The sequence below is a fragment of the Sarcophilus harrisii genome, chromosome 1, assembly GCF_902635505.1.
Source record: "Sarcophilus harrisii chromosome 1, mSarHar1.11, whole genome shotgun sequence".
In the NCBI taxonomy this organism is placed as follows: Eukaryota; Metazoa; Chordata; class Mammalia; order Dasyuromorphia; family Dasyuridae; genus Sarcophilus; species Sarcophilus harrisii.
Window position 1 is genome coordinate 669897303 of NC_045426.1, and position 14177 is coordinate 669911479.

The window sequence follows — 14177 nt, forward strand, 5'->3', positions numbered from 1 at the left end:
TTCGTATCATCCTTCACAGAAACTTCCCCCTTTACTTACCAAGATCCTCTTATCTCCCCCTAAATACCTCAAACCCTTGTCACCAGAAACTTAGATAATACACCCAGATGCTTATTTTTGACCTCACCTAATCTACATATTTAAATCTTATTTTCCTGCCATTTGCTCCAGCTACAATCCAGACATTCATTCTCTTTCTTTTGCCTAAGAGCCCAGATTGAGGCTTCAACTCTGGTTATCTCTACTTTCTCACCTGCTCCTCACTCCTTCCCATCCCTTATCAGCCAGCACTCCTGACCTCAATTGCTTTATCCATTCTTTTCTCCCAGCTCATCAATGATCTCAGAATTACTAAATCCCTCATTTCCCCCTCTCACCTAGGCACTCCTTCCATCAGACTGTCCCCAGTCCAGACCCCCTAGCTTTTTCTTCTGGAAAGCTGCTCTCTTGATTCTCTTACCTATTTCACTATTTCTATTTCCTTTGAGGCTCAATGCTTTCTGCTTTCCCCACTAAGAATGTGTGTCTCCTAGTCTATCTTCTATGACTTCGTCTATTTGCACCTTCTCTCTTTTTGAAACTTCATCCGATGCTAGTAATTCAATTATTACTTTTACATTTAAGTTCCTAGATCTAGATATTTCTTCCTAATCTCTCAATTAACTTCAGCCCCCTTTCTCCAATTATCTGCTAGATATCTCTATCTGGATATCCTCTTTATATTCAACATATCCCAAAGAGGACCTAATTTTTCTCTCTAAACATATCCCTCCTCTTTACTGATATTTCTCCCAACCAAGCCCAGGCTTACATCTAGTAACTTTTAGTTTGGATTGCTATAACACCTCCTACTTGATTCAGAGATCTCAGTTTCTGCCCTTTTGTGTCCCCTACCTCCCACTTGTCTTCAGTTCAAGCCATTTTACACACAGCTGTCAAAACGATCTTAAGGCAAAGGTCTCATCATTTTCCTGTTCAAAATACTGTGGTTGTTCCTCATTACCTATAAAACACAAATTCTTTCCCCCAGCATTCAAGGTTCCAATCTAGCTTTCTAGCCTTATTTTGCATTAAGCACCTTCATGTATTCTATAATTCCAACCGATTATTCCCTGAATTCACCTTGCCACCTCCATTTTCTGTGCTACAGTGCCCTAACCCACAATATATTACCCCCCCCCCCCAATATCCGATTTGAGGAATTCTCAATTCAGGCCAAAACTGTGCATATGTTGCTTTTTTCTCCTCACTAGTCTGTAAGTCCCTCTTAGGGCTCGGCTTGTGTTATTTTTCAACTCAGTGCCTAACAAAAGGCAAGCGCTTAAGAAATATTAGTGAAATTCCAACCTATGGGATCCATACCTTGTTCGCTTGTATCAGGTGGAAATTTTTCCCATGGACCCTGAAGCCGTGTTCAAAATTCCTGCATTCTTCATCACTCCATGCACAAAGTTCATCTAATAAGAAAAGAGAGTAGGCTATGGGGTGGGGCTCCAAGGAGCTGAGCAGGTCAGGCAGCCACAGGCAGGCCCTCTCACCTCGGATCACTTTCACATTGAACCGCAGCCTCCGAAGTGCCTCTTCCACATTGAAGTTGCATTTCACCAGCTCATACAGGGCCTGGAGACAGCAGAGAGGCCATGGCTGAGTCCCCCACATCCCACACCTCTGGAGCCCCAAGCTAATAACCAAATCGTCACCCTCAATAATAAATCCCTGGAGTTATGGCCACAAGGGGCCTGGGAGTAGACTGAGGTGTTTCAGGGGCCTGCCCTCTGCCTCCTAACTCACCTTTGATGGTCAGGGAGAAAATCCCAGGAGGTACAAACTGCAGAGATGACCTACTAATATTAATTGGCCAGCACCTGGATTCCACTCTAGTACCTCACTTCATTATTAGTATTGACAGGTACAGCTATATGGTTGGGCCCCAGGTATTATAAAGTACCTCCAGGTAGGTACAAGAAGAATTATAGAATCAAACACTTGGAGGGACCCCACAAACCAGCTAGAATACCCCTTTCTTGCTTCCTTCTACACAAAAGGAAACCAAAGTCGAAGGTCTAGAAGAAAATCTATCTATACAATTAGGCTATAGGTCAAAAGAGAATCTTGACTATCTTCCTTTGACTTGTTACAGAGACAGAGCTGCATATACTCTGCTTCAAGTACCACCGACGCCTCTCTCACTTGGCCCAGACTCAGACGCTTAGAACGACAAGAGCACATGGCTGTAGCAATGGACCAGAGTCAGGGCTTTGTGCACATGCCAGGCTGCCATGCTGGTTTGTAGAAAGCTCTGGCTGTCTTTTGTGACACTGAAGGACACATGCCAACCTTCCTATATCTCACCACATGTCACATATCCAGAAAGTCATTGAGCCTTTTGTGAGTTGATTCACATTTACAGGCTATTCTAATTTTGTGGCAGAAATCAGTTCTCTACTCATTTATTACCAACTAAGTAAATTAAGACAGTTGAGACTTAATTCTTAAGATCATAGGTTTTAGAGCCAAGTGGGATCTAGTGCAACACCTTCATTTTAAAGTTAGAGAAATTAAAGTCCAAAAAGAAACTATGAATTTTCTGAGATCACCTATGTAAAAAAGTGAGTATCCAAAGCCAGGTTCTCATATCTAAACATACAATGCCTTGTTCTAAACCAGGATCAGGTGACCCAGTCCAGAAGCGGGAGCACTGTCCCTTGCACTCACTCTCACCTGTTCATTGTCTTTCACGGTTACCCCAACAGGGATCTGAGAGGTGGTCATCTCGTCCCACTGCCTGTTCACTGCCCGGTACAGAAATTCTTCTACTTCCCCTTCAGGAAGGACATTAGGATCCCACAGCAGCTGGTCTTCTTTCTCATAGACTGAGGAGAGAAGAGAGGAAAGGGACATATTGACAATCGGCCCCAAACAAGGCAGGGGTCCATGGGTCGAAATGCATAACAAGAACTTAAGTCTCTAAGGGCATTGAGCTAGAAAGAATCAGATGCCTACTAATGATTAGCATCACTTCTGGGTGTTTCTAGCATTATTTAGCAGGAATCTTTTTGACATTTCATTTTACTAGGCTACGCCAAAAACTTTGCCATGGCTTATTACACTTTTCGTCCTGACACTCAAGCCACCATCAGCCTGCTATGTCCCTCCCTTCTCAGCCTCAGGTGTACTACACTCCAGGCAATTTAAATGTTGTGCCATCTACTAAGCCTGCTAAACACACCCTGAATTTAATTACCCTCATTATTTTGTTCTTGTTGTTCCCTTTGCTTAGAACAACTTCTCATCCAAGAGAAAAGATCTGGAAGGGTCTTATACTTTATTCAACAGGAACAAGATAGGAAATAGGAGGTAAGGAGAGCTGAATGCTACAGGATATTAAGATGTACTTTTCTGAAGAGATCCAGAGAATTGGGGATGAGGGACCTGGTGAAAAAGAGGATAGGTAAACTGACAGCTCAGGAAAGTTAGCAAACCAGATCAGAACCCAGTACCACATTCTGCTGTGTCTCAGTTTAAGAGCCTGGTTGCTCAGGCTCCGCCAGGCTCCACCAGAATGGGGAAGAAGTGAGTTCAGGAACCCACATCCCACCAGCCAACTGTTGGTTTTGGAAAGAGATGGTCCCTACTGATCGTCTGCAGTTTCATGTTGGTAGGCAGATGGATGACCCTATTCCCCATATAAGACATGTTGCTGCTTGCAGAGCAAATCAGAATTGTCACAGTCTCTAGGAAGATCTGACCAGACCCAATTTGGTGTGAGAAATGACTCTGGGAGAGAATCTATTTTCAAATCTCTTGAACCCTAACTTCAATAGGAAGGTCATATTCCTTTGTGACTGTTAGACCCAAAATATAAGGGTCCCCAGAAGGAGAGTGAGGCTTTCAGACGCCAAGTCTACAAGGTGAGTTCAAGCCAAAACAGAAAAAAGACATGATAGAGGTATTGACCCAGGAAGGAATACTGAAGGCTATCTCAGAACTTTCTTTTCCTCTCAGAAATGAGCCTGGTCGTCATCCAATCTTTATGTTTAAAGACTGCCAGTGGAGGGAAATGCACTAACTTGAGCAGGAGCAGGGATGTCTAGTTTTAGATCTGTTAAGAAGTCTTTCTGGACATCAAATTTAAATTTGCCTCTTCATAATTTCCACCTACCACTCCTAGTTCATACCTTTGGAGTTAAATAAAATAAGTCTATTCACTCCTTCCACAAAACAATACTTTACATACTTATGGTGTAGCCCCTATAGCTTATCTTTTCCTGGTGAAAAATCCCTAATCAATTTTCATATGCCACACCTTCTGGATCCTTCTTCAGAGAAATAATCCTTGATACTAGAGAATTAAGTTGAACTGGCAGGGGGGGAGGAGAGGGAGGAGAGTATCAGCAATTCAAACATGCCTCAAGCATGCCCCTAAGGACAAGGTCCAAGGAATAAATGGGCCCCATCTCTACAGTCAGACAGTCCAGAGACTGAAAGTTGGCTCTGCTGGTGAGCACATATCTCCACCCATTACTTCCAGATAACCAAATCCACATTACCTTCAGTCCGACTAACAGAGTGTGACAACCAGCTGCCCAAGGACTCCATTCTGTATCAGTGTTTCTGAATTGTAGATTGATCAGACTGAAGTTCCCTGATTACCACTCCCAGCTCCAAGATACTCAAGCAAGTTGGCCCCTAGCCCACTCTTCCCCACCCTTTCATTGTTCCATTGTACCCCCTTAGAACTGCTGTTCTGTTGTCAACCAGTAGCCCTTCATAACACCCCCCAGAATGACTATATTGTATATTTACTTATATGTTCTATGTGTAGTTTCCTCCAATAAAATATAAATAGTCTGAGGGCAAAGGAATAGTTCATTTTGTCTTTGTAACCTTGAGTCATGGCAGGAACTCAGTCAGTGCCTAATAAATGCCTAAAGTCAGTCAATCCTCTTCAGCTAAGTAAGGCCCTTCCTCAGTGTGGTGCCTAGAAGAAAACTAGAACCAGAAATGTCCTGGATGTGATCTCATGGGGAAAGTGAGAAGGGTCTTCTTTTTTCTCTGTCCAGCACAGGAAGCTTTTCATGATGTCTGTGAAATGGCCCAGGATCCCTCACACTACTCTCATTATTCCAGTATAATGCTAAGTTTCTTAAACTGTGGGTTTCCACCTCAGATAAGGTCACATAACAATGTGAGGAGTCACGAAAAATTTGGCAACAGTAAAAGGTATCAAATATTCCACCAAGATTTAATACTTTATACAGAAGTAAACAACCACCATCTCATTCATATGCAAATTTGTTTTCACCTTTAACAAGTGGTAAAATTACATGTCAAAGATTATTATAAAATAAATTTCTTTATGGTTTGTTATCATTAGATGTTTGATTTTATATATTTATATTCCTAGGGTCACCTAAAAAAAAAAAAGTCTTGAGTGGAGAAAGTTTAAGAGGCCTAGTCTAGCATGTGTGTGCTCATGAGCACCACGATGGGTAAGGTATCTGTATATATTAAGCCAGAGTCTGACAAAGGCAAATTTCTGAATTTCAGTATAGGGAGCCAAGGGAAGGAAGTTTAGATTTGTGAGTTCATCAAAGGATGGGAGCTGAGTAGCATCTTGTAAAACTTCAGAATCTCAGAGTTGCTACGATACTGAAGGTGAGGACCAAAATGCATACCATCCTCTGGCCCATGAAGGCCACCTCTCCAGTCTTTCTTTTTGCTTTGGACCTGTGATGTCATCCATGTAATTCAACATAGAGAAACAACTACTCTGCTACTTAGTCTGAGTGGAAGTAAGAAATTAAGTTAACTTGCCTCTAAAATCATAGAGCTAGCATTTGCCAGAGATGGGACTCAAACCCAGGGCTTTCTGATTCCTCCACCAGCTTTGCAGCTTCTAGCCAATGCTGCCTCTCAATAACACTTGTTATATTTCATTCTATGAGATGTGCCTGCTGAGCTCTAGCGTGTTTTATGTCATTGACGATGTCAACTAAGAAATTTGCTAAGCATGCTATCTATGTCTTCATCCAAATAAACTGATAAAAACAGGGCCCAGCACACATTCTGAGGGATTCTAGTAAAGACTCTCCCAGACATTCATGGGCAGTCTTTTACACCCAATTCCCCTTCATGTACCGTACACTTGTCCATGGACCTTGGTGATGTCCACTCCTCCCTACAATGGCTCTGGGACTTTGCACCAGCTATCCCCCATGCCTGGAAGGCTCTCCCTCCTCACTTCCACGTGCTTTCTTTCTTCAAGACTGAGTGAATCCCACCTTCTGCAACAGGCCTGTCCTCATGCTTTCCTTCCTACTGCGATGATCACCCATTTCTCTGCATAGATCTTGTAGCTGCAGAGTTGTTTGTGGGCTGTCTCCTCCATTAGAATATGAGTTCCCAGATTGTGTTTTTGACTTTCTTTGCATCCCCAGTGCTTGGTAGTTTCTGGCCCATAGTAAAAGATTAGTAAGTACTTGCTGACAGACTAACAAAACTATGCTTCAATTTGCATTCAGAGTCCATCAGTTCTTTCTCTGGAGGTGGATATGATTTTTCCCAAGTCCTCCAGAACTCTCTTGGATCTTTGTATTGAACAGAAAAGTTAATCTTTTCCAGCTGTTATATTTAAACTATTGTTACTGGGTAGGCCATTCTCCTGGTTCTGATCACTTTACAACAGTTTATGTACCTTTCCAGGTTTTTCTGAAGTCTTCCTGCTCATCATTTCTTACACCACAATGAGATTCTATCACATTTATTCATCACAATTTGCTCAATCATTCCCCAATTGATGGGCATTTCCCCCAATTTCTAATTCTTTACCACCACAAAAATAGCTGCTATAAATTTTTGCATGTAGAAGCCCTTTTCTTTTTCCTTTGCTCTTCTGATGTCTTTGGGACACAGATCTGGGAGTAGTATTGATGAGTTAAAGGATATTCATAGCCCTTTGGGGATAATTCCAAATTGCTTTCAAGAAAGATTGGACCACTTCATAATTTCACCAACAATACATTCGTATCCAAATTTAGGTTTGCTCTTGATTAAACTATGTTGATCAATGCTTTCTTTTGTAAAGGTTCATTGAACATCCCTTTATTAAACTGCAGAATTTTACTAAGGGCTGAAGTTGAAAAGTCTTGAGTGGAGAAAGTTTAAGAGGCCTAGTCTAGCATGTGTGTGCTCATGAGCACCACGATGGGTAAGGTATCTGTATATATTATAAGCCAGAGTCTGACAAAGGCAAATTTCTGAATTTCAGTGTAGGGAGCCAAGGAAAGGAAGTTTAGATTTGTGAGTTCATCAAAGGATGGGAGCTGAGTAGCATCTTGCAAAACTTCAGAATCTCAGAGTTGCTACGATACTGAAGGTGAGGACCAAAATGCACACCCCATCCTCTGGCCCATGAAGGCTACCTCTCCAGTCTTTCTTTTTGCTTTGGACCTGTGATGTCATCCATGTAATTCAACATAGAGAAATAACTACTCTGCTACTTAGTCTGAGTGGAAGTAAGAAATTAAGTTAACTTGCCTCTAAAATTATAGAGCATAAAACATATGGGCATAAAATGCCCATAGTTGAAAGATTCTTCACTTCAACTACAACTGCTCTTATCCCATCCACCCTGAGCAACAGTTTTTTATTTTTTCTTATGATCCCCCTCTTTCCCTACAAATAGCTTTAAAAACAATTTTAATGGATTAGCTTTTTCAACTAACTTCAACTTATTCTTATTAAACTATGCCATGTTTTTGGATTCACTCTCCATTACCTGCTCTTACCTGCATCTTCTGTACATGCTTCTTAAAAGCCAAAGTAGGGAAGAGCCAAAGTAAAGAGGACAGAGTGAAAAGTCACAGCTGCTAAATCTTCCAGAAAATGTCCAAAGAAAATAACAAAAACTTCTGAGCAAGAAAACAATAAAAAAAAAAAAAGACACTCTAAATCATTTTCCCAGCCCAGGACAGTTTAGGATGGGGGCGTGGCCAAGAATACACCAAATGCACTTTGGACAGTGAGGAGACCCAACACACACCTAGAGGTGAGGAGTAGGGGCCCTATCTGATTAAGATCAGAACCCAGATCAGGGAGTCATTGATTGTATCCAGTTCACCCCACTTTAAGAAGCACCAAAAAGTTTAAAAAGCCCTTACTGAGTTAAGAAAGCAGAATTACATAAGACAAAAGTTTGGACCTGTCAGCCATTCCCTTCTAAGAGGTGAACATAACCCAACAATATATTATTATTATTTCAAGAAATAGAAATTCAGCAAACAACAAAAGAACTTGATCAAAAAGAACTTTTATGGTTACAGGAAAGCTCAAGACACAAATTCCAAATACGATGATATATAAAAGTATTTACAAATAAAGCTTCAAAAAAAAAAACAAAACAAAAAAACCCCAAACTTTGCAGACTAAACCTAAATCCAACAAAAATTCCTAGAGTGGTATAGAAAGCGATAAAAGGGGGAATTAAAAAATTAAATAAGCATGGTAGAGGAAAAATTGGGAATATTAATGAGAATGATGACAGAAAATTATGAAAAGAGAATTAATAGTTTGATAAAAGAGATATTTAAAAATACTGAAGAAAATAACTCCTTAAAAAGCAAAATTGGCCAAATGACAAAGGAGGTACAAAACCATATTAAACTAAATTTCCTAAAAATTAGAATTGATGAAATAGGAGAGAATGACTATATGAAACATCAAGAAATAACAAAACAAGGTCAAAGGACTGGGGGGAGAAAAAGAAAACATGAAATATTTCAGAGAAAAATAACTGACCTGAAATATAGATCAAAAAGAGACAGTTTAAAAATTATTAGAATATCTGAAAACCATGATCAAAGCCATGACCTATTTCAAATGATTAGAATGTAAAATTGTTTACATATCTAATAACCAGAGAATAAAGTAGAAATTAAAAGAACCTACTTGATAATTTCCTGAAAGAACTCCCAAATAATATAGCTAGGAATATAGCCAAATTTCATGGCTTAAAGGTCAAGGAGAAAATACTACAAGCACCAAGAAAGGAAACCATTCAAATACCACAGTAAGGATAACATAAGATTTAAAAACTAGCACTAGAAAGGAGCACAGGGCATGGGATATTACATTCTGGAAGGCAAAAGAGTTAGGATTACCACTAAGAATAATTACCCAGCAAAACTAAGTTTTAAAAGAGAAAAAGTGGACATTCCATGACATAGAGAACTTTCAAGCATTCCTGATTTAAACACCAGAGCGGAATAGAAATTATAAGGGAATTAATAATTTTAAGTTGTTTATATTCCTATATGGGGAGATGATACCTTGTGATTCCTTTAGCATCATTAGGATATTAGGAGGAATCTATTTAGAGAGGAAAGAAGGGGAAATTATCTCACATAAAAAAAGTGTGAAAGGAAAAGTTTCTATAAGGGGAGGGGGGTAGTAAGTGGAGGAGAGGAGTATGGGCAACATTTGAACCTGCTTTTCATCTGAACTGGTCAAGGAGGGGAAAAAGATAAAGATACCAGAAAAATACAAACAGATATAGAAATGCATCCTACCCAACAGAGAAGTTGAAGGGGAAAGGTCTAAAAGAAGAGGATGAAGGGGAAAAGCAGTGATAAAGAGGAAGGTTAGATTTTTGAAGACAATAATAAAAATAGAATAAATAGAAGAGAATAAGATACAATCATAACTGTGAATGTAAATGGGATAACTTCGCCCATAAAATGGATGATGATAGCAGAATGGAATAGAAAGCAGACTCTTACAATATGCTGTTTACAAGAGTCACACTTGAAATATATACACACAGTTAATAAAAATAAGAGCTTAGAGTGGAAATTAAAAAGGCAGGAGTTACAATCATGATCTCAGATAAAGCAAGAGCAAAAGCACTTAATTAAAAGAGATAATCAGAGAAATTACTTCCTGGCTTAAAGGTATTATGAACAAAACAATTTAACATTTATTTGTATTTATTTAATATTTTCCCCAGTTACATTCAAAATAAAAAAAAAGTTTCTACATTTGTTTTTTTTAAATTTTTGAGTTCTAGGTTCTCTCCCTTATCCCTATCCATAATTAAGAAACCACAGTTGGGTCCCCCAACATCCGGGTACCGGCTCTAGCCGCCCAGATTCTGGCACTATGGTCATGGCGGAGGGGACGGCAGTGCTGAGGAGAAACAGGCCCGGCACCAAAGCTCAGGATTTCTATAATTGGCCTGATGAATCCTTTGATGAAATGGACAGCACATTAGCTGTTCAACAGTATATTCAACAGAACATAAGGGCAGACTGCTCCAATATTGACAAAATTCTTGAACCACCTGAAGGCCAAGATGAAGGTGTATGGAAATATGAACATTTAAGGCAATTCTGCCTAGAGCTAAATGGACTTGCTGTCAAACTTCAGAGTGAGTGCCATCCAGATACATGTACTCAGATGACGGCAACTGAACAATGGATTTTTCTTTGTGCAGCTCATAAAACTCCAAAAGAGTGTCCTGCTATAGACTACACTAGGCACACACTTGATGGTGCAGCATGTCTTCTGAATAGCAATAAATATTTCCCTAGCAGAGTTAGCATATAAGGAGTCATCTGTAGCCAAACTAGGATCAGTATGCCGTAGAATTTACAGAATATTTTCACATGCTTATTTTCATCATCGGCAAATATTTGATGAATATGAGAATGAAACATTTTTGTGTCATCGATTTACTAAATTTGTGATGAAATATAATTTGATGTCTAAGGATAACCTGATTGTACCAATTTTGGAAGAGGAAGTGCAGAATTCAGTGTCTGGGGAGAGTGAAGCATGATGGGAATCATACATAAAAATGTACTGAACACATAATTAACATTAATTATGTACTGTATATATCATTTTAGACACTTCAATCATGTATTCATATTATAGCTTCTTTGTTTAGTATAGTTTTGTATGCTGTGTGTTGCCTTTTAAAATGGGAAAGACTTTAAGTTATTCATGAGCTGTATATTCACCAGTGTGGCACTCATGGTTTTTAAATAAGATTAGTATTATCTGTTTATAATGCCTGTTAATAAAAAGAATTTACAATTCTGTAAAATTGCTGCTAAACAATCGTTGAATCACAATCCTCATCAAACAAATCTATCAGAAAAAGATGAGTGAGCTTTAGGTTTCACATAAGCCATTTACTAATGAAATAGCAACATTTCCCCTTAGTTTTTGTGTCCTAAATTTAGAATACTCTAAGAAATTCTACATAATACAGTTCAGACTAAACTGTAGCTGTTTTTAAAAAAGCTGTTTCCATGGTCTCCTTATGAATTTTGACATACATCTATGAAGATTATGTGTATATCCAAATGTAAAAGCAAGTGCAGTGTTATTAATGCTATAATATTAACCTTACTCTGCTACACAAAGTATATTCTGGGCCAACATACTTGAAAGCTGTATGTTTTTCTAGATTTACCTTTCTGTAATAGTGGATTATAAGTTTTGCATACATCATGGTAATGATGCTAAGGCAAATAAATGTTTCTCCCAATGAAAAAAAAAAAAAAAAAAAAAAGAAACCACAGTTGAAGAAACATTTCCATAAAAGTCAAGTTGTGAATGAAAATATGGATCTCTCACCATAATGAAAATAAAAACCCTCAAGAAAAATTAAGTCAAAAAGAGAGATAGAGAAAGAGAATGCTTCAAACTGTATTCAATCAATTCCTTCTGTGGTTAAGGATAGGATTTTTCAATATAAGTCTTTCAGAATAGTCACAGATGACTCTACTACTGAGAATAGCAAAGTCATTTACAGTTGGTCATCTCAGAACACTGCTATTACTTTCTATACAGTGTATTTTACTGCGCTTGAGTTCATGGAGGTCTTTCCAGATTTTTTTTTCCCCTGAGAGCATTCTGTTCATCATTTCCCATAGAATAATGATATTCCATCATAAACACATACCATAGCTTATTGAAAAATTCCCCAATTGATGGGCATTCCCTTAATTTCTTTTTTTTTCCCTCTGAGAAAAGAGCTGCTATGAATATTTTTGGTACATATATCATTTTCCTTTTTTTTAATAAAAAAAAAATTAATATCAACATTGAACTTCTATGCACCTAATGATACAGCATACAGATTTTTGAAGTAACATGTAATGAATTACAGGAGAAAATAGTATCTAGATTAGTGAGGGAGAACCTCAATTACCTCTCTCAGACCTAGATAAATGTAACTATAAAACAAATAAGAAAGAAGTGAAGGAGATGAAAAAGATTTTAGAAAAATTAGATATGATAAACCTCTAGAGAAAATTAAATGGGAATAGGCATAGGCCTTTTTTTTTTTTTTTTTTCATTTAAATCAGCCATACATAGTATTTTCACAAAAACTGGCCATGTATTAGGGCATAAAATCACACAAATGTAGAAAAGCAAAAATACTAAATATATTTTTTTTGTACAATAGTGTTATAAAAATTACATTCTTGCTAATTCTGAAGAATGAGTAGATCAAAGAACAATTGAAACAGTATTTCATTAAAGATCATAACAATGAGACAACATAACAAAATTTGAAGGACACAGCCAAAGCAGTACTTAAGGAAAACTTTACATCTCTAAATGCTTACTCAATTAAAGAGAGAAAGAACAAGTCAATGAAGTGTGCATGCAAATTAAAAAAAAAAAAAAATTCCAATTAAGTAAAAATCCTGAAAATCAAAGGAGTGATTAGTAAAACTGAAAGCTTAAAAAAACCCAAAACACCAAACCAAAAATATTGAACTAGTAAAACTAGAACTGAGTTTATTTTATTTTATTTTTAAATCCCCCAGCCCCCCAAATTTATTTTATTTGAAAAAACAGAATAAGCAAAAAGAAAAACACAAAAGCAATACAAAACAAAAGAGAACATTAGTATATGCCTAGCAGAACATCAGGGAGGATTCAAATTATCTGACAACAAATAGCAAAAGTTTATATATTAGCAGAAGAAATTACATTCATGAATATTATCCATCTTTTCTTTACTTCCTTGTAAATTTGTTCTCTGCTGTGCACCTTATTTATTTTATTCTCTTTTCCCCCTTTCATTACTCCCACTACCCCCAAGCAGGTTATAGTAAAGAAAGCATATATTTACATATACTTATGTAAATACATACACACACACACACACACACATTTCCCTTTCATCCCTCCTAACCCTAAGTAAGCTATAGTTAAGATATATTTATGTATACATATGTGGATATATACATACACACACTTACATATGTCTTTCCTATCCCTGCTGACTCTTTCATTAAATTCTGCTCCATAACTTGTCTTACTATTACTCAACCTTCCTTCCCTCACACCTTTTGCTTCCCCATTCACTCTTATTCCTTTATAAATTGTGGAGGGTGCTATATCCTTCATGGTATATATTATCATGTTACCTATTGAACCTAGAACCTATTCCCAATGTGAGTAGGTTTTCAGAAGTAGGAGCCCTCCTCCTCATCTAATGCCTTCTGTTTACTCTTCCTTTGTATGTCATTTGTATAACATAATTACTATTTTTACTTTTACTCTGCCAGTATTTCTGTTTTTTGATGAGGCAATTGTGGTTAAGTGACTTGCCCAGGGTCACACAGCTAGTAAGTGTTACGTCTGTGACAAGATTTGAACTCAGGTCCTCCTGACTTCAGGGCCATTGCTCTATCCACCATGCCTGCCAATATTTCTTTTGAGCTTACCCTAATGTTGATGTAAATTTTAAACATAAAGTATACATTTCCCATGTTAAAAAAACCAATCTGTCCATGTTTCAACAGTCTGAACATGTTAAGTTCCTTACTGCTCTTTGATATTGGGTCTTATTTGTTAAATTTTCTGTTAAGTTCGGGTTTGGTTGATAGCTAAAAATCTGCAAATTTGTTGAACGTCTGTTTTATTCTCATTGAAAATTATGGATAATTTTGCTGGCTATGATATTTTTGGCCACAGGCCTACGTTCTTTTGCTTGTCTGTAGATATGATTCCAAGACCTGAGATCTTATAGTTGCTGATAAGTCTTGTACAATTCTAATTGTAGTTCCAGTGTATCTGAATTGTTTTTTTGCAAAATTTTCACTTTAATCTGGGGGTCTGGAAAATTGGTAATAATGTTTCTATGTGTTTTC

General features: G+C 37.8%; 2 protein-coding genes across 5 annotated transcripts in view; one reads left to right on the forward strand and one right to left on the reverse strand.

Annotated features, from left to right (window-relative positions):
• The window catches only part of MIER2 (MIER family member 2), a 48192-nt gene that overhangs the window by 7730 nt on the left and 26285 nt on the right, over positions 1-14177 (reverse strand). For all 4 annotated transcript variants that reach the window (XM_031948252.1, XM_031948251.1, XM_031948250.1 and 1 more), the window contains 3 exons: positions 2722-2873; positions 1539-1620; positions 1363-1457 (listed from right to left, as the gene is read on the reverse strand). In XM_031948252.1, coding sequence (XP_031804112.1) covers positions 1363-1457; positions 1539-1620; positions 2722-2873 — 329 coding nt within the window. The remainder of the gene's footprint in view (positions 1-1362; positions 1458-1538; positions 1621-2721; positions 2874-14177) is intronic.
• On the forward strand, positions 10106-11112 carry LOC100918610 (MOB-like protein phocein). Its single transcript, XM_012542348.3, is given in 2 exon segments — positions 10106-10602; positions 10604-11112. Coding segments are annotated over 2 exon segments (678 nt in total). The 5' UTR covers positions 10106-10158; the 3' UTR covers positions 10838-11112.